This window comes from Clinocottus analis, unplaced genomic scaffold, assembly GCF_023055335.1.
Source record: "Clinocottus analis isolate CAN_PGR_092001 unplaced genomic scaffold, fCliAna1.0.p SCAF_19, whole genome shotgun sequence".
Classification (NCBI taxonomy): domain Eukaryota; kingdom Metazoa; phylum Chordata; class Actinopteri; order Perciformes; family Cottidae; genus Clinocottus; species Clinocottus analis.
Genome location: NW_027175920.1, coordinates 8,077,257 through 8,099,840, shown reverse-complemented (window position 1 = coordinate 8,099,840; position 22,584 = coordinate 8,077,257). Strand labels below are relative to the sequence as shown.

The 22,584-nt window shown below is 40.8% G+C and overlaps 2 protein-coding genes across 3 annotated transcripts; one reads left to right on the top strand and one right to left on the bottom strand.

Annotated features, from left to right (window-relative positions):
- Window positions 1–1,457: 1,457 nt before the first annotated feature.
- Window positions 1,458–6,681, bottom strand: LOC137789675 (chymotrypsin-like protease CTRL-1). Its single transcript, XM_068583430.1, has 6 exons — window positions 6,596–6,681; window positions 5,849–5,863; window positions 5,550–5,730; window positions 4,134–4,402; window positions 2,668–2,816; window positions 1,458–2,166 (listed from the first exon to the last, which is right to left on the bottom strand). Exons 1-6 carry the CDS (start codon window positions 6,648–6,650, stop codon window positions 1,822–1,824), a joined length of 1,014 nt encoding a protein of 337 aa, XP_068439531.1. The 5' UTR covers window positions 6,651–6,681; the 3' UTR covers window positions 1,458–1,821.
- Window positions 6,682–9,639: 2,958 nt separating this feature from the next.
- si:ch211-180a12.2 (uncharacterized) lies at window positions 9,640–18,961 on the top strand. 2 transcript variants are annotated; one of them, XM_068582500.1, is made up of 13 exons: window positions 9,640–9,827; window positions 11,650–11,976; window positions 12,071–12,364; window positions 12,531–12,836; window positions 13,069–13,179; window positions 14,884–15,045; window positions 15,966–16,196; window positions 16,297–16,347; window positions 16,444–16,698; window positions 16,784–17,131; window positions 17,252–17,524; window positions 18,315–18,590; window positions 18,737–18,961. In XM_068582500.1, the coding sequence occupies exons 1-13, from the start codon at window positions 9,776–9,778 to the stop codon at window positions 18,766–18,768; spliced, it is 2,718 nt and encodes a 905-aa protein (XP_068438601.1). In that variant the 5' UTR covers window positions 9,640–9,775; the 3' UTR covers window positions 18,769–18,961. The 2 variants fall into 2 exon arrangements, with proteins under 2 accessions (XP_068438601.1, XP_068438600.1); XM_068582499.1 differs by having other exon boundaries at window positions 15,882–16,196.
- The last annotated feature ends 3,623 nt before the right edge of the window (window positions 18,962–22,584 follow it).

The window sequence follows — 22,584 nt, the reverse complement described above, 5'->3', positions numbered from 1 at the left end:
CCTGGTGCGGCAAGAGGAAGAATGGAAAGGCATGAAAGGAAGAGTTACTCAAGAGAGCCCTGGTATGTGTGACGATATACAAATGTAATGTCTATAATGCAGTGGTTCTCACACTGTGGGGCGCAACCCTCTAGTGGGGCGCGGAGGTGTTACAGGTGGGATTCAACAGAAATGTCTTTACATGCTACAGCAGCTTCACCGTTGCTTCTTTATATTCTAGTTGCCACGAAAACCTTCAGAAACCAGTTTGTGCGACACCGCCTCCAACTGGAGGAGAGGAGCAATGAGCATCAATAACAGCAGTCAGTGCAGCAGCACAGACACAGCAAACTAATAGGGCTTCAATGAACTTGATAGAGAGGTGAATCGTCAGAAACAAACACCTTTCTCTTTGATTTTCTGTTCAAGTAATGAAAATATGTTGATAATAATTCTTACAGGTCTTGCACCATTGTTAGCAGATTTTTTATTTATCAGAAATAAACTGTGTATTTGTTTTATTAACATTTTTGAAGGAAACCTTAAATCCTTTTAATTCACCTCATTTAAGAGTAGACTTAAGACGCTTATAGGGCTGGCTTAGGTTCATTGTTATGGCTGGCTCCGAGGGCAACTCACCCCGTGATTACGTCAGAGAGGCCTCCTGATGCCCGTCCTCTACCTCCTTCTGCTGACATGGATCGTGGTTGTCTGGATCGTGGTCCATGCCTACCACTCATTATATGAATAATATCTGTCATATTCATTAAATGTGCTGTAATCAGTTACATTGTTCATTCTCTCCACATGGCATCTATTGCTTCTGTCCACCCGGGGAGAGGGATCCTCCTCTGTTGCTCTCCTGAAGGGTTCTTCCTTTTTTCTCTGTGAAAGGGTTTTTTCAATTTTTTGGGGTGAGTTTTTCCTGATCTGATGTGAGGTCCTGGGACAGGGATGTCATATACGTAGACATTGTAAATAAAAATGTCAGGCCTTCCTGTGTCATACCATTAAGTTTAAACCTGTTTATACTCTATGTGTTGTGAGCTGCATTATTCTTCAAGGGCGTACCAACAAAAAGCCAACGAGTGTAACCCAGAGATATGTCCATATATGGCTCAGAGATTGTCGGTGTAAGCGGCAAAAAGCCGTAAACCAACCCCCACATTGCCGAGGAGGGACTACCTAATTTTCTTTCTACAAGCCCTTTAAAGAAACTAGTCAAATATGAAATGCATTATGAAGACACAAAGGTTAAATATCCTGTAAAGAATTTGATTTGTCGAGCACAAATGAAGGTTTTGAATACCTGTTTCTTAAGCAGATCAAAACGTTTTGTCTAATTCTATTTTCTATAATCCCTAGATATGTAAATAATGTTTTTATCAGTGAACTATTTGTGACAGTCATATGATCACACGCGCCAAGTTACAAAAATTCACAGGTGCACGACCAAGAGGCTCTTGATAAAGCTATGAGGTTTTATTCACACAAAGTATAAAATTGTGGACTCTGAATTAACTTCAAGGCGTGGAAACCGGTACAGAAAATCAAATCAAACCAAAAACAGTATCAGTTTAGACTAAATCCATTAAATCCATACATTTTCTTTTATTTAATCTTTTTAAATTCACCCCATTGCGACTGATAGAGAAAAGCAGACCATGTTTTATTATTTGCATCAATATCAAAAGTGAATGGTTATATATGAGAATGAAGGCTGATTTTTAGAGTTGGTTGAATAATGTTTGTGTTACATTAGAATAGCCCAATAGGAAGAAGAAAAAAACCCAACACAAATGCCACTGCAATCATTGTGATATTATGCATTTAAGTTATAAATTATAAGACAAACTTAATGTAACACAACAAAGGAACAAATATACACATTTGTTCTGCGGGAACACTGCCACTAACAACTGTACTAGTTGCAACAGTTGAGGTTACGTTTGCTTCTGCTGCGGTGTTACACACAAAGTTGTTGTCTTCATTGGTGCCACTGGAGGTGAATGTTACAAAGCTAACGTTTGCCCCATCCACTTGACCCATGATCCAAGTCTGGAACTCAGATACTCGGGCATAGACTTCAGGAAAACCAGCCAGGGCACAAGGTATTCCAAAACTGGTGATGCCAGACTGCACCCACTGCGAGGCTTGTTTGCATTGCAAAGGACCACCAGAGTCCGCCTAAAAAAGAAAGGACAAAACAGTTAGTTGATACTGGGGATAGGTACCGGAACCTAAAATCCTCTGGTGCTAAATGTAATAAACACCAGAGAATTAATAACATTATCTGTTTGTTTATTGGTACTTTTTCAACATGTAGGTGTTAATGTGTTTTTTGTAGAGCAGGTGGACATTGTGGTTGAGGGGTGTCAGTCTGAGAGGACCAGTATTGATGAGAGGAGTAGTATAAATAAAATCCAAACAATACCCACCCATAATTAATACTGCTGGGACATGGACAGAATAAGCCTTGAGTGGCCTTACAAAGCCTCAAACATTCTCACTGACAAACACATTTTAATAGAAATATATCAAAGTTAACATTATACTAGGAAATGGAAGAGAAGTGTAAGATCAGAGCTAGTATTTTATCTGTGTGCGTAGAGTTGTAAGAAAGAAGAAAGATCAAAGTGGTCAGTAAAGCTTTAAATCACACAACAATGGATTATTATTATTTTTAACCTGGCATGTTCCTTTGTTTTCTTGTCCCGCACAAATCATTTGGTCAGTGATGTTTGCCTCTGATATTGGTTTGTAGTTGCAACGGCACTGGTTTTCTCCAATGACGGGAATCTGAACTTCCTGCAGTGAGTCAAAGGCTTCATTGGGCTCTGTGGGAGAAGGAGTATGAAATCAGAGGGTAAAGTGTCTTTCACACAGTTTCTTTTGTTTTGCTGGTTTTCTCCTCAGAGAACTTGTTCACAATGTCCACGCTAATGTAACCAGAATAATTTAATCTGGGATCTTAATTATTATGTTTTGAACTACGTTACTGTCCCCTTAAGTGAGGTCGACAGGTTGTCACACAGCCGTTTTCCTCTGTATACAGAAAACAGCTAGGAGAGTCAATCTTCTCTGTAATATACAATCTTTGTTACTTCATGCACAGAGATTGATAGAAGTGATCATCCATCTCTTAATAGAGGATCTTTGTTTTTTTTTAACGTCTGCTTTTCAGTACGGTAGGAGTTAGGAGGAGGAAAAGATTAGTTTGATACCTACAGATAAAAGTTAGTAAATTGAAATTGAATGTCTACGACGAGTCATTGAAGAGCTGCAGTTTCGCCCAGAGATAGTTAGAATTTTGAATATTTGATATCCTGGTGAGTTGGTTGATGTTAAACGCTTGTACCGTCGTGTGTTAGCTTCGTTAGCAGGAATGCTTGATGATATGTTGGAAGTAAATTTTGTATTCTACTAAAACCAGTCAGGATAAATCTGAACGGGATACAAAGAACATTTATGAAGGTGTAATGATTGTAATTGAATGCGTTGAGTTATGTATGTTTGCTAATTAGTTTCTATATTGTGTGTGATGTTTATAGCCAGGCAGTCGCAGGCCCAGTTGAATGAGTTGTCTTAATAATGAACTATTGTCCTGCGCCTGTGCATAGGCTGTTTTTTTTTTTTGTATCGTTCTTCGTTGGAACCAGAGGTGTCGTCCATCCACAGTCCTGCATGCCATCTTCATTCATTCCACCATCTACCTTCACCTGAAGAAATCTTCATTCATCCCACCATCTACCTTCACCTGAAGAAATCTTCATTCATCTCAACATCACAGTTCACCTGGAGTCCATTTCGCGGGACATTGTTGTGCACAGGGGGGGCGGTAGGACATTTCAGAGCTCAGGATTTTTTTTATTTGAATGATCAATTGTTGTATTATAGGTTGTCATATTGTTGTCTAATTAAATCTGATGTTTTGCGCGTAATTCGGGGTGGATCTTTCTTGTCTGTACAGCCATCAGACGAGTGACATATTAACCAATCTCCTCATCGAACCTGAATAAAATTTAGATAATTCCCCTATCTTCTGTCTATTCTGCATTGTCTCTAAAGCGACAGCTGCAGAGGGGTTACACTAACATTTTGATATTTAGCAGATTTACTATCGTGGGTTATCATGTTAGCATGCCAATACTCACCAGTGTTTCCAAGTCTGCCCCAACCAGTGGCCCAGCAGGGGGTGGCGTTGTGAAACTGGCTGGAGTTACTCGCCAGACAGACGGGTCTGATGTAGTCGGTGAAAGTGACGGGGCTTTCAAGCTTCATGAGGGCGATGTCGTTGTTTAACAAGGTGTTGTTGTAGTCAGGATGGACGATGATCTCGGACACGTTGCGGTTTACCTCATGAATGTTAGAGCCAGACTGAGTCTCTCTTCCAAAGTAGAGAATGTATGCACTTGGCGAGTTTCTGCATAAAATAACAAATCAATGAATATTAATCATTGAGTCTCACAGGTTGCAATAAGTTTGATCAGAACTAGACAGCTGGTGTATCAGTAAATTTCAGTTAGTCAAACGAGAAAAGCAAGCAACTGTAGGACCATGAGAAGTCTGACCCACACCATTCTGACGGTCTGGAGAATGAAAAGAGCCAGACTCAACATAAAAAATATAGATGAGCAGCGAACTGTTTCAGAAAGCAGGCTGAATAAACTCTGAGTTGATGAATCCTAATATTAAAACCGTGGTTTTCAAACAGCTGATCAGAATCCTTGGTACTGTGAATCACCATTGTAACGGGAGAATAAAAGACAGGGCCTCCACTTTAATCCGGTAGAAGTAAAGATATTAATGCATGTATATGTGGACGTTCATAATGTATTAAAAAAAAGTGTTATTTATTTCCTGACATTTTTCTCTGTGAAGAACCCGGAGAGGGGTTATTTGGTTATTATTTATTTCAGAAATAATGTTATTTATTGCATTAATAATGATCCCGGAAAGGGTTAATATTTGGTTATGTGTGGCCTTCTGGAAAACAATAAATGTACCCCTGCAATCGTCACACGTTTTCTGGTACAAACTGATCCCGGCCCCCATCAGAGAAGGGAAAAGTTATTTGGCCCTCACAGGAAAAAGTTTGAGGACTCCTGGCTTGATGGATAGGGTGGTAGAATATGACAATGCAATAGGCCATTGCTTACATTACATGTTAAATAAATGTCTTAAGATTTGATCTGAGGAGGACAAAAAGAGCCAGCACTTAAGGATGAAAAACATATTTGGAAATCTAAAAGATGCAGTGACTGACGGGGATTATAAATTATCTGTGAATTTTTTCATGACATTAAATTCAAAGAATACTTAGACTACTCACATAAGAAGGTAGCACTAAAAGACTCGATCTTTTTTCAACTTATTAACAATAGTCTGTCAAAATGTATGTTATGGTTATGTTCAGGTTTTGATAGCTTCTGAAAAATAAGTACTTAAGCCAAATCTGTTTTAAGACTGTAAAATGAACGGCTACTCCACATTCTCAAAACTTGGAAGCTTTGTATATATCTAAAATATAACAATACATAGTCAACAGATGCCAGATGAGTTTTTCTTACATTACGATGCAGTGAGCTGCTGTGAGTACCCACTGGGCACTGATCAGGGTCGCCCCGCAGATGTGGAAACGAAACATCAGGTAATTGATATGCAGGCTGACCTGCCACGGCCAAGACCCAGCTGTAGCATTCTCTCCACCCACTATCCTTGTCTTTGAGTTCAGAGGTGCCACACCACAATCTGACAGCAGAGACAACTGTGTGTCAGTACATACACAATAAAATGAGGCAGATTACATGTTTTTCATTTGTAGCTGTGTTTAACGTTGTAATAATAAATGAAATGTGACTGTGCTTACCCTGAGCCTTTGACCCTGTAGGGAAGAGAGATGAGCATTAGTATTGTAGCAGATATGAGTAACTACAGACACAATGTGGCACTACGGTTCCAGCTGCTTCATCAACTGCTTATGAGGAGGAACCAAACCTGCAGCGCGAGCATGGACCGCCATGACTCGAGGAGCGCTTTAACTTTTTGGATATGTGGAACAGACTTGTGTCATGAAAACAACACATTTCCTGTATCTCAAACGCCTCAAGTGACCGTTGCACAACACCAAGAGACAGAGGCAATTACTGACACAGACAGACAAGACATTGCAGCACAGATGCGCAGGTGGCAGCAGTGCACCTTGGCCGCGATGAGGCCGCGGGAAGAGGCAGCAGCAGCCCCAGTGCCAAGCAGCAGCAGCAACAGCGCTGTAGCTTCATCAACTGCTTATGAGAAGGAACCAAACCTGCAGCGGACAGTCATGGACTGTCATGACTGGAGGAACGCTTTAACTTCTCGGATATGTGGAACAGAAATAGTCTGTTTAATTATAACAGAATACCTACACAACAGACACATAACCCATTAATTGAATATTCAAGTCCAGCCCTAGTCTTCTTGAAGTATATGTGATTAACAGTCTGTAAAATAAACAGACATTTCAGGACTATACAATCCAGCACAACATATAGATAAAGTTAAAACCATGGTGAACAAAGAGATGATATGTTGGTCAAAAATACATAATAAACTGGTAAATCAGGGTAAAGCTCACCTTGTCCAGCAAGGACTGTACATATCAGGAGAATCCCCACAGTCAAGGCTGCCATACTGTGCTGTCACAAACCTCTTGCCTTATGCCTTTCTGATTAAGTTTGTGTCTTCTGATACTTCTGCATCTATATACACACACAGTAGGTGCAGGTGGCCACTCCCTTCTTAAACCTGTTTTTCTTTTCTTTTTTTGTCTTTAGACACACCTTGCATCAATCAATTAAAACCTACGGTAGCTGGTAATGCCTAAAAACATACTTTGTTTCTATCTCTAGATCTTTCAATCAGTTTTATGAATTGATAAGATTAGATCAGATGAAGGGCTTCTCTCTGATGGACAAACACAAGACTTATATACATTAAATATATCTCTTGTTGGCCTGTATCTGTGTGTTTTGTCGTCCTGTTGATGTTATGTCTAAGTGTTGTCTTTATTTTGTTTGTGCAATAAAAAGTTTTAAAAAATTTTTTTTAAAAAGATCAGATAAAGGGCTGCATGGTGGTGTAGTGGCTGGCACTGCCGACTCAGCTTCCTCCCATAGTCCAAAGACATTAATTGGACCCTAAATTGCCCGAAGGAGAAAATATGAGCGTGAATGATTGTCTGTCTCTATATTTGGCCTGCGATAGACTGACGACTTAGCCAGGGTGTATCCTGCCTTCCTTTATTAGTCCTGCAGTGAGGAAGTTGCAGGATTACAGCAGCAGTGCACACAAGAGACACGATCAAATAAATAAACAGTAGAAGAAGAAAATAATTCACAATAGCATATTGTATACAATATTGTATATAATATTGTATACAAACAGAATAAAAAGTATTTAAAAATGTATTTAGTGTACGTTACTAAAGTAACTCATCTATATACTGATATGTAGTGTAAAACTACATCATTCACTTGATAACATGTTTTATGTATAATCTGAATCATCAGAGCAGAGCTGGCTGTCCACATCTATATACCACTACATGTAACAGGAAGCATTGAAGGAGGATGGCCTCCTTTGGTTTTATCCACGTTAAGACTGATAAAATAACAATCTGTTTTAAAAACAATATTACACTGTAACGTGTCTGCGTTACACGGTGAGTCCGACAGGCACAAAAGGAGGGCGACACAGTGCCAGCTCGATTTACAATGTCTCTTTATTTTGGGTGCCCTCACTCTGAGGGCCCTCGATGTCGGCTCCAAGAGCTCTCAATGATCTGTCGTGTCCTGGCGCGTCGACGCTGCGTCCAGCTCTCCTTTCTCACAGCCGCTATTACTGCTTATAATGGGGAGAGACAAGAAGCAGATTAGGCACAGCTGAGGCTAATTACCTCTCATACCTTGCACCTGTTCCCTGAACCACTCCCTGGCTCCGCCCCATCCACAGCTGAGCGCAACCTCACCCCACTGACACATGCACGTTGTTTGGTTAAATGACGCCAGTACATGCCAATTGCATACCAACTACTTGGCATGAGTGGCTCCTCACGCAGGGCGACGGCCTTGATTCCTCCGTGGTGAGGGCAGCGCGACCAGGTCAGGATTGTGCGCTGCGGCACATTAAATACATGTAAATGTAAATAAAGACATGTAAATAGTGCTTTTATCAGTTAACTATTTGTGACAGTCACATGATCACGCTCTTGTGCCGGCTTCACTAGAGCAAGGATAAACTAAACTTGACCCAAGCTGCTCAGACAGTGTAATGCAGGAAGTATGCTTATCACAACAATACCAGTTAGTTTAGTCAGTACTAAAGTAGTAAATGTAAGAGGCAAAACATTTGACCATGTCTTCACTAAGACGTCCTTCTGTCTGAGTGTGATCAGTTTGATAAGCTTACACAGATTTTATTTTGAGAATCAGGTCACTCATTTTGCACACCAAATCAACATCATATATATACAAAATTGACTCATCAGTCTTTCTGATTTGTTTTTCAAACAAACCAAAAACCTCAATGCTGTCATTTCAAGGACTTAACTGTGTGTGTAACACTGTGACCAAGTTTACCTTCATGTGCACATTGCAAAATGTCCAGAACATTCTTATCTAATCTCACAGTATTCAAATCGTATACATATTTCTAACTATCAAACACAAATACCAGCAGCTTTTGTATGCAGATACATTACTACGTGGTTTATATTACCCCAATAAAAACATAAATATGATTACACATGATTTAAAGCAAGACGACCATGAAAAAATCGGCACAATGATAGTTGAGCTATTTCATTCCTTCCATCAGCAGGTGTGCCCTGCATCAAACCCTCATTGTCGTCCTCTCTTCTGACCCTCCTGAAGTGCACTCAATCTTTCCACCTGATGAAAGGAATGAGTGTCAAAAAAGAAAGAAGAGAAAACATGACGAGTTTTAGAGCACAAAGAGCCAAACACAAACAGGGAAAGGGAACACGTCAATCACCTCTTTCAAACACCTAAAAGTCTCACCTTTGTTTCTAGTCAAAGCAAAGTAAAGCATAGAGTGAACAAGAGAAAGGAACAAACACGGAAACCTTGTGTAATCCCCCAATAAGAAATTGAGCGTCTGTTAAGACCAGCTAAGGGGCAAAGTCAAACAATTTAAAGAGCAAATCAAGTTAAGGAACATTCAGAGTTGATGAACCAGACAACACTCATTCCCTCAAACATCAAGCACTTGTTGTCGATAAAATGTTACCGCGATCAAAGGCAGTGATCATAGCAGGAGCTGACTACAAAGATAGACAACCTGTACAGAGCGGAGAGAAAGAGCCACTGTCCTTTTTTATCCTCTTTTTTTGTCCAAATTCAACAGCATACTAACAATTCCAAAGATTTGTCTTGCCTGAGTGTTTGCCCACATAAGCTCAGTGGGATCACCCTCTCCGTTTGTTCATGGCAACACTGCGCCAATGTAAAGTAGCCTCAAAATCTTGGCCAGAGGCCCGTCTGAATTTTAAGCGACCTATTTGCCCACTTGTGTGTCCCTGCACATCTCCCTCCTTCTCCTCGCTCTGTCAGACCTCTAGGGCTTGCTTATTTAAGAGGACACACACATATCAAGGGCCTCCTTTCACTGAGACCGTGGAGCAATATTTCTTATTTCCCATCTGGCAGGACAAACCCGCCCCCTGACACCTCATAGCTCTATATAAGACAACAAAAGGGCCAGATGATAAGAACTTGGTCTCAAGACAAGCCTGGCCATGCGGTGTAAAGTCCTCATCTGTGCCGTCCTCCTGACTCTCATAAAGCTTGGTGAGTATTGTGCCATTACACTCACATGCTGGTTACAAAGGCTGCATTGTTGTGTCTTCACCTAAAGAGTTGACCAGGTGAAATTCAAAAGATTTGATACTGAGCTGTTTCAAAAGGACTCTGAATTTGAAGCATTGTAACAGAAGTGTTGAATAGTTCCAAATGCAAATAATTCATTTGTGTAGATCTTTTAGTGGTTCTAGGTGGGAGAAAAATGAAGTGTAAAAGTACAGATGTTGGTTATATTCAGACATGTAAATGTCAACATGTACTTGACCTTTATTTTGTTTTGATTCATGTTACACTAATCCAAGTATCTGAGCTTTCTGTAAACAGTGTAAGGTCTGAGCAACATGACAATACATAAAGTAGGAGGTTATGCTAATAATGGATTTACAAGACAACCACTTAAAGCAATTCAGTAGTGTGATGTCAGTGCCATCACACTGATAGAGGATTTTATGTCGTCCAGCCCGACAGTCTAATAATACACATGCACTGAAAAAATACAAAAGCTAAGTAATTATTTAGAAGTCAAATCATTGTTTACATGCATGTTAGCACCTCATGTTATCATGTCTAAGTGCTTTGGGGTATGATCATGACCATGATTACAAGCAGTGACAGGTACATTGTCATTATCAGATTTTCAGTATTTCTTACAAATTGACATAATACAGACTCAAGTGTTCTGATTGCATCTAAAGGTTTTGATGAATTACTTCAGTTAATGTAGCTGTTGATCGATTCGGACCGCAGGGTGAACAAGTGTTGCTTTGTTGGTGAATTAGCATGACACTTGCTGGTAAATGGTTGAGACTATTTGTTTGTGTGTCTTTATGAAATTCTCATTCTTGTCTTAGCTGTCAACCTGTAATCGGCCCGTCTATCACACTTAGCACAAGGTGCAACATAAACACTTCACAATGAAAAAAGCGTTCCATTGCTAGACCTGCCCACAAGTATTTATTGTACTAGTTACTAATTAAACTGATTGGTTGGCCAGACGGGACTCAAAGGCTTTATATTGACTCTGATTCAAGAAGGTATACTGAGTTTACTGATTTACGGTAAGAGTTGAAAAGAAAGAATGTGAAGCGGAAAATTTCATGAAACTCAAACCCCTGACAGAAAAGTTCCATCATCACAGCTCATTCACGGTTTTAACATGTTAGAATACAAACTTCATAAAACGATTACTTTTTACTCAGGCTGAGATATATATTTATTTTTTCATTTATTTATTTATTTTTCTAACAGCAGATATTAAGAGATTAAATACAAATAATAGCAGGCTTAAGGGAGCTACAGCCTTGTGGCTAATTACATTACAAAGTGGTACTGAGTTTACGTGTTTTGAGCACTGGAATGTTTGTTATCTGCTTAACATACAGTGTAAGCAGTATCATAGACTAAGCTAAAGGACCCAGTAATGGTATTAACACATATCTATTGCTCCCAGTATTGGTCACAGCAAACCGAAAGAGCTGTGGAAGCAAAACTCTTGAGGTCATTTAACCAAATCAAGGTGCTTTTATTTCTTGTGGATTCAAATTTGAATTTGTAAGAGGATTATTGCATCATTTCTCCTTTTGAAAGACAGCTTTAAAATAGATACACAATGTAAGCTATTAGTATGACATGTTATCTTGACTCATGTCATAAAATGTCTTCAGAAACTGTTAATAACATCAATTTAGATTAAAACTGCAGTTGAAGATCATTAACCAAATATTATAGGCACATTTCACCCCCTCCAACACTCCCCTTCACCCCTAACAATGAGGTTTTTTGTTAATTTCCTCTCTTTCTCTGCTTACAGTTTCTCCAAGTGAAATACAGGCCAGACCAAATACAAATGCAACTCTCCCCTGCAATGTGACGCTCCCTCGTTCTGTAAACGGGGCCACAATAAACAAGTCTACCCTCAGAGTCAACTGGATAAGTAATGGCACTGAAATCGCCTCATTCAGAGAAGCAGCGACACAAATAAAGGAAGGCTTCAGTTGGGACAATCGTGATTTCGTCAACGGGGACTTTTCCCTGACTGTCCTCAGAGCCGCTCTGGACCTGCAGGGGTTGTATGAATGCACAGTCAGCTCCAACTCCACAATGCTGCACTCCAGCAACATTTCATTTAGTATCCTCGGTATGTCTTTGATCAGTTGTTGACGTTGGATTTGCACATTTGAACATAAAACCAAAAGTATTTTTCCCTCAATTTCTTCTGTCTCCTCTTTTAGCTTCCCCGACTTTATCAATCCCTCAGCAGTGGGTGGTGTTGGAAACAGAGAGCCAGCTTCAATGCCATGCAGATGGTTTCTACCCTCCTCCTGTCAATTTCTCCTGGACCAGAGATGGGCAGGTAATTCAACCTCCCTACTATGTTGAAGGTGAACAGACTTCAAATGGGTACTACATGGCTGTGGGCAACCTGACCCTCTACCCTTCCCGCGAGGACCAGAATGTGACCTTTGGCTGCAAAGTGTCACATAAGGGCAGCAATCAAAACCTGGATTTCCAACTCAACATCACATGTGAGTGCCACAAAGTTCTTGCATGACTTTAAAAACAAATCATTCATCACCTTAGAATCAGATTAGCTACTTCCACCAAGCTTTGCAGTGCTAATAGAAACCTTTAAAGTAGATTAAGCCGAATAAAGCCAAATATTTGTATGGTATTCTCTTTGACTCTCCTTAGACACTCCTTCCATCAGGCTTTCTGCAATGCCTTCGCCCTCCGGGAACATTCCTCTCACTCTTTACTGTGACGTGGAGAGTTTCTACCCAGAAGAAGTATCAGTGTTCTGGCTTCAGAACAGCACAGTCCTCCCTGAGCCCGCCGCCACTGAGCAGAACCCAGATGGGACCTACAGAACCAGACATTATTATACCTTGAGCCCTGAGCAGAGGGAGCAAGGTGGAAAGGTGGAGTGTGCAGTAAAGCAACCTGGGGTAGTGCACCCAGTCAGTGGCTCAGCATACCTAGAGAAACTGGACCCCCAAGGTATATGTTTGAGAAGATAGTATGTTCTAAGAACTGGCACAGATTAAAATACATATCTTTTAGATATGAAAATAGTTGGGTTTTGATTGATTGATTGCCTGGCTGCCTTTCAACAGAAACACATTGCTGCGCTGAATGCGTAAGCGGCCCAATTATGTGGAAGTTATTTGTCCTGTTCTTGATGCTTACCCACTGTACTTATCATTATTGCTTTCACTCTCCTCCCTCTCAGACGAGACTCCAGTGTTGACTAAATCAGCCAAAGCGTCTGTGGCTATGATGTGTATTTCTATTGTGTTGGTCTTCCTGCTCTGCTTTGGCTTTTCTTGGAGGAGAATGGATGGTGAGTCAGCGGGCAGTCAAGCCACTGTGACTGAGGGTTATTTTAACCTTTCTGTTATCTTTGGGGTCAATTTGATCCAATTCAATGTCGTAAAGTCTCTAAACATATGATTGGCATCATTTATTTTGCTTCATATATCATGAATACTGGGTAACTGGGTACACATAAAATGAACATAATGATATGTTTCCAATAACCTGTACACATGCTGTAGGCAGTAGTGTTCTCAGAATCAGCTTTAATGGCTATGTACATTTAGGGCCCTAGCCTAACATAGTGTACTGTAGTGGTGCGAGAACCCCTGATAGTTCACACGACATAGAGAAGCAGCGGACACGTGAAAGCACGGTGACCTTCTAACCAATTTATCTTGATGCTCTCTCTTTCTGCTCTCTCTCAACTGAAAAAGAGATGTTGTCACATTTCTCTCACCTAGAAAGATAGAGGATGAGGTCCCTGATTATGAGGCCCTCGGTGTTTACCCTCCTGTTGTCTCTCAGACACCAGCTAACACACTACCTTTCAAAAATGGAAAGTTATTATGACCCGTCTCCCCACATGAACAACAGGGCGGACTTAGTGCTGCTAATGTCATCAAAATGGTTCCACGCCCCACCCGATACGCTGTCATCCATGTCCAAGACATAAAATCAGCATTTGAGCTCTTCATAACACCGTCATTCGTAAAGAATATACTTGAGATGACACATTTAGAGGGGGGGAGGATGTATGAGGGACCATAGGAAAGACTTGGAGGTGAACCACTTGCAAGCCTCCATTGGGTTGCTCATTTGGCCTATGGCCATGTACAAGTCAAAAGGAGAAGCAACAGCAAGCCTTTGGGCTGCTGACACTGCAGGGACAATATTTCCAGCCACAATGTCTCGAAACGCATTCCATTTTTTTGTCTCGTGTCATACGCTTTGATGACAAACAAACACAGCCTTTTTGTTTTCTTCACAAGGCTATTCAGGTAGTCAACAAACATAAAAGTACCTGACACTTAAACTTGGGAAACTTGGGAAATTATAATCATTTTCGGAGATTTAAATTGTTGGGATAAAATTGACTCCAAAAGTAAAAGATGTTAGTACATTTGAAGGTAACAGGAGGGTTTTAAATTAAGTAAGACTTGTTGTGACCTTCAACAAACGTTATGCCAGAGTACCAACATAAATGTTCTTGTTTTTCTTTGAAAGCTTTTCAGAGGCCCAGAAAGGAAATATGTATTTAAATGACATGTTTCTCAAAACAAAGTGTTAAGTGAAAGTGTAAAATTTAAAGAAACTTAATTTGCGATAACAGAATCGTCTTGTGACCTCTCAAATGTATCTCTGGACTCCATGTGGGGTCTTAACCATATACCTTGGAATCTACAAATGTTTAAAACATAAGTGAATAAAGTTACTACAAAAAGGACAGATGCATTGTCTTAAGGCAAGGCAAGAAAAAGGCAAGTTTATTTGTATAGCACATGTCAGCAAGAGGACCAAAGCTGTCCTTTTATTAAAGTGTCACATCAACTACTCAGCTTAACTGTTAGCACACAGTCACAATAGCTTTTAGGAGCACTTAATCCTGTAGATTGTGAGTAATACACTTGAAATGCTGTCTAAAATGTTGACGGACAACTTTGACATTGAACAACAGCACTAAAATCAGGTTCTTCTAACCTTTATCTCCATTCTTTCTTCCCTCACTCAGAGAAACAGAAGTCTTTGAATGTTTCAGGAATCATCCTCCCTCCACGCGTGATTGTAGGTCAAAAGGGCAGAGTGACAGTGAGCATTGAAGGCAGGAGGGTGGACAGAGTCCAGACGGCATGGTTCCTCAATAACACCCCCATCTCTGACACTTCACTCACAGGTAGGAGAGCTTGACGCATCCACATAACCAGCAGTTGCTGGAGAGTACTTCTTTGACCCTGTTTGACAAAGTCCGGCAGCACAGCATGAGTTTGTGTAAACTGACCCATGTCGTCTGTCCCAGAACTTTAATTATGAATTCTAGTGGAGATGACAAAGTGTGTATTTGATCACTGTCAGATTGTGGGAAAAGATCAGTTTTCATATCTTAAAAAACAGTTAAACATTTTGGGAATGTGTCTTCTCGCTGTCTTTCCAAGAGTTAGATGACAAGATTGATACCACTCACATGTCTGTTCGATAAATATGAAGCTACTACCAGCAGCCAAATCAAGAGCTCACAGATGAACATGTTTTAATCAATTTGTTTAATCAGTTCCACAACCAAAGCAGGAAAACCACACATTTTAATGTGGGAGTTATGTGCCGAAGTATGTTTTGGCCAGACGTAGTGACTTTCTGGAGTCGTGTTGATTACTTTTTGTACAGATGAAACACATAGATATACAGTTACTAATCTTGTTGTCGTGGTTGGTGCAGTTTGTTACCTCTAGAGAGAGCAAGGCTTGTTGTTTTCCCTTGTTGCAGTGTTTATGCTAAACTAAGCTAACTGGCTGCTGTTCAATTTATGGGGGAACAAAAAGGGGAACGCAGAACGCTAATGAGTTAATAACTAGTTGCAACTGAAAATGTAATGTTTGGATTGACGTTGAAATAAGTGAATTATGCCAATAGTATTCAAATATATATTATTTGTATTGCAAATACCCCTAAAACATACCATGTTTTCTCTTTTACACTTAATTCTGCTAACAATGTACAACCTTACACACATAGGAACCTCCAAAGCTAACTTTAACTGCCTCTATAACCCCCTAACCACCATCCATCTGCCCTACGGTCTAACTCTCACCTCCCCAGCATCAGAGAAAGGCCCTCTGCTTCCTTCCAGAGGCGAGATGGGTTACTACAAGCTGCACACTCAGGGCCCGCTGCACTCCTCTGGAAGTGGCATTCAACAGCTGATCTCCTCGCTCACCTTCATTCCCCGGATTTCAAATCACAAGGCGGCTGTGTTTAAGTGCCAGGTGTCCTACCTGGGCAAAGATAAGATCGTGGTGGAGAGGGTGTCGGAGAAGTTTACGATCCTGTGTAAGAAAAGAGTTGCACTTATCCACTTTGCCTCGTGTTTTCTATGATTTCCACAATTTATGAAATAGACATTTTTGTAAACTTTGTAAACCTCTTTTAGCTGCTCCAGAAGTATCAGAAATCCAGCTGGCAGAGACTCCAAGTAACCCTGGTAAGGCAATCAGTTTATCATTCATCTGTAGTTCAATACATTATCTAAAACATTGATTGTGAGAGGCGAGACATTCGTACAATTTCTGTCTTCTAGATGTCATCAGTATGACTGTCCGGGCATCACATTTCCATCCGGATGTCATTACCTTCCGCTGGTTCTGCCAGGGGAGTGAGCTGAGCCCTGTGGCCTCCCAGGCCTCTTCCTCCCCTCGACCCGATTCGGAAGGCTTCTTTTCAGCCTTCAGCCAGTGTAAACTGCCCCAAAGTGAACTGGAAAGGGGAGGCACCAAAGTGTGGGTCAGTGTCCACCACATCGCCCTAAAGCAGCCGGTCACCCGCGAGACCAGAGGTAAGAATAAGTGGGAAAAAAGAGATTAAATTTAATGTTTAATAAAAAAAAATTAAAGCTTCAATTTTCACAATGTCCCAAATAGGATTCATCAAGAGGCCGTGTGTGTCCGAACTCGTTGGCTCCCGTTCTTCACCAGGGCAGACGTTGTCCCTTGGATGTGAAATCACAGATTTCTACCCTGCGAACATAACAGTCACCTGGCTGAGGCTCAGAGAGGGGGAGCAAGATGACAGCGAGGAAGAGGTGATCGACGGAGGAGAGATGTGGGGCCCTGTGAACACTCATCCCAGACTGTACAGGGCAACCGCCACTCTGGAGAGAAAGGCAACGACGCAGGAGAAAAAGGAGAGAGGAGGAGGGATTATCTGTAGAGTGGCGCACTGTTCCCTAAAGGAGCCTATTGAGAAACACTGGAGAAATGTTGACATTGGTATGAATCACAGACACAATAGCTTTATAATGTTATCTTCATAATGTATAATCTTATGGAAAAACGCCAGCTTTTATTCCTTTTCGTTCACCTACTCTTTTTGTTTTTTTGTTTGTTTAGTTGCTCCCTCCATTCCTCCATCGATCTCAGTCTGTTGGAGCAGTGAAGGGGTCGGTGTGTTCTCCCTCCTGTTGAAGGGAGGTCACCCTAAGGTCAAATTACTCTGGGCAGCGGGAGGAGCCACTCTTTCCCCGTTGGTTTCCAACGAGACGGAGGAGATAGGAGATGACGGACAGAGGGAGCTGAAAAGTGTGTGCGCCCTGGAGAGGTCCACAAGCCTGCCAAGTCAGACCAACAAACAGCTGGAGAGACGGAAGAATGGACATGCAATAAGTACTTGTCATCGCTCTATATGCATGTCTTGTTTTACATAATGGCAGTTCAGAAGTGTTTTTACATTCCACGAGCCGAAACCTCGCAACATGCTTTCTGAAAGTTTGTAATACGTTTGGAATTCACTCTACATGAGAAGTACACTGTTAATAGTGGCCTTGTGTCTTCTGCTGCTCTGCAGGGCCGTCCTTAAAGTCTTGGGTTATTTGTGTCTACAAATTTTGAATGGGAAGCAATTCAAAACATTTTTGTGCTAAAAAGTCTGTGTGTTAGTTTTAATAGACACGGGTATTTACTTGGTAATGAGCGTCCTAGGAAACACACTACTTCTGTTGCATTTTGGGAACTGTAGAAGCCAGCACGTATTGGAGTTTGAACCGTAATAGTCCGTATTGAGTTTTATCATTCTTTTATCTGTCTCAATAATTTATATTTAAGTGCAATACTAAAACTCTGCAATACCCTTTTATGAAATATTCAGGACAATAGAAGATTTGTTTTATTCAGCATTTATTATGTCTCCTTCAGCTTATCAAGTTGGCAAAAAAGAATATTAGTGCTTTACAAGTTGAAACGTAATGCCCATCCTCTGTTTCTTCTGAAGAACCTTTTTACAAAAGAGTTTGCATTGCTGCATAACTCCCACTGCAGCCACGGGGATAAGATACAACAACAGGGAAATTAAAATTGCATTCTGCAAACTGACCAGTGCAGTATTCCTATTTCCTCTGACATTAAAAAAAAAATAGTTTTAGCTTTAATTTAATTTCTTACTGTTGGTGCTTTACAGAAACTAAGTCTGCCGTCACAGACCCTGACACTGAAGGAATAGAATACATTGATGAAAAAGTGGACGGAGAGAATAACAACATCGACAGAGACGAGGAAACAAAGTCAGACGTGGACGATGACAGCGACCAAGAAAGAGAGGAAGACCCAGGAGCACTGCACATCAACAGGGTCAACTTGAGGAAAGGTCCCAGAGAAAGTGAGAGAGCACGTTTGAGAGTCTGCGTGGAGATCACACACACTGCACTCAAGCTTCCTGTTTATCGAACATGGACAGGTAAGACGTGGTGAACAATAAACGTATACATGCTCACGAGACCCCCGCTAAAGCCAGGAAGTCTCACTTCAGTCATTTTGATGAACAGAAAGAAAATAAATGTGACACCCAACAGGAAGTTTGTTAATGTTTTTTTTTCTTTTCAGAGCCCGATGAGGAAACGTCATCTTCCGCATGAAAATCTTGACGTGTGAAAGAGTCCCTTTAGTTTATATATGCCGTAAACTAGATCTAATAAATGTCTCTATATAAAAGGAGTAGTCAAGTTTTTAGGATATCCAACTGTTTTTGATGATGTGGTTTTGCTTACATTTTACTTTATTTATTACCTTATATTCTTAACCTGTCATTCATTGCTTTTTTTCCATTAAAATTCCTGATATTTACAAATGTTAATATTTTTGTACAAAGAATTTTACAATGATAATGGGTTCTGTGGATTTGTTTTTCTAAATCAGCTTTGGAAAATAAAATTCAAAATAAGTTTTTGTAGAGATGTGTCTTTGTGTGAGCGTGAGTGTCGTCCTTTTTTTTTTCAAACGTAGTCAAGTTCCTGTTGTTCTCTTCTGGTCAGTGTTCGAGTAGCTCTTGTTGTTCAACCACTGAAATTAGTTCTCATTTTAAAATACACTTCTCTTTTTGTATGTTGCACTCTGACCACAAGAGTGTCAGTTCACACTTCAGGAAGTGCTGCGTGGTTGAACTGAATTATTCAGTTTTAGTTTATTTGACAGCATGAAACAAACATGTAAAAAAAAAAAGGAAATCTAAATATTCATGAAGACAGAATCTCTTAATTGTAGAATATATGCATCTTTTGCAGAAGAGTGACAACAATTGACAATAATAGCAATTGCTTAAAGTTGTGAAAAGAGTGCTTCTCCGATTTAGCTTTGCACCCATAACCTGGGACTCTTAATGGACGAATACAAAAATAGATCGAAATCGATGCAGCAGCACCAGAGATATCGCCTTTTTTAATATTTATCTTTGCACAGCTCAGCCACAAAAATCTTTATTTTCCCCATACGCAGTCGTATCACTTTTGACAGATGTGTGCTTGAGTGGAGTTTGACTAATATGAAATGAGACAGCAACACAAATAGAAAGTCAACAAACCGACTTGTAATGTCAAGATACAATACAGGCGTGTCATTGTAACATCATGGTCCAGGCCAGACCAGATGGTTGTATGCAGCAAACCCCCATATTGAACAAAAAAAAGAGTTTTACTGCTTTTTCAACTTTTCATTTGTATGAGACTTTGAAACATTTCAGTCCACTTCAAGCACATCCTCATGGTTCAAAGTGCTCTGTGGGTGAAATATCTCTAATTTAAATATCTCCAAAACGAATGCAAGCCACTCTGCTATGTCCAATTTAGGCTTGATGGCCTTAAAAACAAGGGAGATTAACATGCGTCTGCATATTTATCTGTCATGGAGACATGTTCTCTGGAGCAGTGCCACACGTCAACTGAGAAACCATCACGCACACTTGCGTTGCCTGAAGCTCATGCATGCGCACATCCGCACACCGTGCAGCGCGTGTACACAGGCGACTCAGCTGTGTTAATCACTCTCTTCCTCATAATGATGATACACCGGACATATGTCTCTATGAGGAACTACGTGACGATCAGCGCAGGTGTTCGCCGCTGGTCGCGTTTGGATGGAGCTCGCTGTCGCGTTTGAGGAACAGTAAGCGGCCAGGTTGGTCTGGCTTGCAGCGCGGACACGTCCGGGAGATATTAAGTCAGGTGGTCAGAGAGGCGACGAGGAGCAAGTTTGAAGATGGACCCCGACAGTCCCAGCAGGACTTTCTGGACAGTTTGGGTGAGCCGCTGCAACATCTCAACATCTCGCTACAACAGCGGCTCTAATTTTCATGTTAAACGAAGTGAAATGCGGAGGATGAAGAAAAGTATCCCTCCTCCTGCCTGTTGGTCAGTCTCTCTCTCTCTCTCTCTCTCTCTCTCTCTCTCTCTCTCTCTCTCTCACACTCTCACTCTCTCTCTCTCTCTCTCTCTCTCTCTCTCACACACTCTCTGTCTCACTCTCTCTCTCTCTCTCTCTCACTCTCTGTCTCACTCTCTGTCTCACTCTCTCTCTCTCTCTCTCAATCTCTATGTATGTATGTATGTATATATATATATATATATATATATATATATATATATATATATATATATATATATATATATATATATATATATATAACCCCCCTATTTGTTTACTAATATAGCAATATCGCTGAAGTTTAAGTTTGCTTCATTGGAAAGACCACAATGAGGAAACAAAAACATTGTGTGTAGGGTTTGATACCCAAACATTACATCACATTCCACAATATAACAAACATGTGACTGCATCAATGTGTTGGTTTCAATGTTTAGTTTGAGTTTTTTTCCATGTTTGGTATTTCATTATAGTTTTCTAAAAATGTTTAAAAAAAATATTGGATGGAAGTCCAAAACTCTATGATTTGCATCCAATGTATTTGCCTATCATTACAGTGCCAAAATACACAGTTCTCTTGAGGAACTTTCCAAGTGAATATGGGCCCTTAAATAAACGGTATTACTGATGTTGGACGATAAGACCTGGCTCGCTGAGTGTTTCACGAGACCTTTTTCACAATAGACATTTTCAACAGCAGGAAAATCACGTAACGGAGAACATGAATGATGGCTGATTCACTCGATGCTTCTGATGCTTAAAGCGGCTCCAGTCAATGTTTTTATAATAACAGTGGATCAAATAATAATGTTTAATGGGAAAGGTGCTGCTTGTAGTACAACTGCCCAGAGCTAATTATTAACACTGTAGTTCCTCTCAGCTCAAAGGAACGTTTGAGCTTTTTTCGGCTCATTGTTTTTCGCTTTACAGCCGCAGCTTTGAAACCAGGCCCAGCATCAGACCACAGACCACGGTAGCTGCTGAACATATTGCTGCATTTAGATAATGAAAGAGCCAGGTATGAACGATTTGGAGAAGAGCAAAGTTGTTGGATGGGGTTGTGGGCACAGGCCAGTCAAGAGCTTTCACATCAAACTCATAAAACCATTTGTGGACCTTCGGGGGCATTGTCATGTTGAAACAGGAAAAGGGCCTTCCCCAAAGTGTTGCTGCAAAGCTGGATTACAAGGCTATTGTGTAAATAGCTTTGTATTGTATAACATTAAGATTTCTCTTAACTGGAAGTTAAGTCCCCAAGTGGCCTGCCCCAAACCCAAAAACAGCCTCATGCCAACATGTATGTGAACAGAGGTGTCTATATACTTTTGGCCATATAATTAGAAACTTTTTAAAACAAAGACAACAAATGCATGTGATGTACGTGATGGGGGGAATATGTGTATTGGTCAATAACATGAATAAATCAAAAGGTCTCACTTCTTTCTCTCCCTCTTGTTTCTCAGTACTATATAACCGGAGCCGTGAACAGATTCTTCAGACCAGAGCTCACTGACCTCTCCAGCAACGACACAAACTCCATCCAGGAAACCTCAGTTGACCGTGAGCCCGCTAGCTTTAGTCCCGCAGATGGTGATGCCAGCAGAAGGGCGGTTGATGAGGAACAGCCTCTTGCAACAGCCCTTCTGCTGAGCTCATCTCGGCCAGTTGTTGCCTGCGAAGTTTCCACCACAGACATCGACTTAGGAGAGGATGAAGAAAGCGTGCAATACAAAACCCAGCTGAGCAGTCAGAGAAAAGCATCTGAGAAAAGTGAGGGCACGAGAGAAGAACAGTGCCCCCAAGTGGGAAATGATGATGCAGGGCTTCTCGTTGCAGACGAAGACAAACAAGAAGAAAACAGAGATACAAAATTGAGCACTGGTGGGAGGGATGAGAAGCATGAGGAAATAGAAAGCCATGACAGTGTACAAGAGCTGGCCTGTGAAAAGGAGAACAACTCTGATGAGAGACCAAAACAATTAGAAAATGAGCTGTCAGTCTGTGAAGAGTTGTCGGATAACGACGGAGATTCCCAG

Excerpts from the sequence above, each read along its gene's own strand:
- LOC137789675 (XM_068583430.1), bottom strand. The coding sequence starts at position 6,650 with ATGGCAGCCTTGACTGTGGGGATTCTCCTGATATGTACAGTCCTTGCT. Across the intron at positions 2,817-4,133 it reads GGGCAGACTTGGAAACACTG|AGCCCAATGAAGCCTTTGAC; the intron begins GTGAGTATTGGC and ends CTTCTCCCACAG. Across the intron at positions 2,167-2,667 it reads AAAACAAAGGAACATGCCAG|GCGGACTCTGGTGGTCCTTT; the intron begins GTTAAAAATAAT and ends TTTCTTTTTTAG.
- si:ch211-180a12.2 (XM_068582499.1), top strand. The coding sequence starts at position 9,776 with ATGCGGTGTAAAGTCCTCATCTGTGCCGTCCTCCTGACTCTCATAAAG. Across the intron at positions 9,828-11,649 it reads CCTGACTCTCATAAAGCTTG|TTTCTCCAAGTGAAATACAG; the intron begins GTGAGTATTGTG and ends CTCTGCTTACAG. Across the intron at positions 11,977-12,070 it reads CATTTCATTTAGTATCCTCG|CTTCCCCGACTTTATCAATC; the intron begins GTATGTCTTTGA and ends CTCCTCTTTTAG.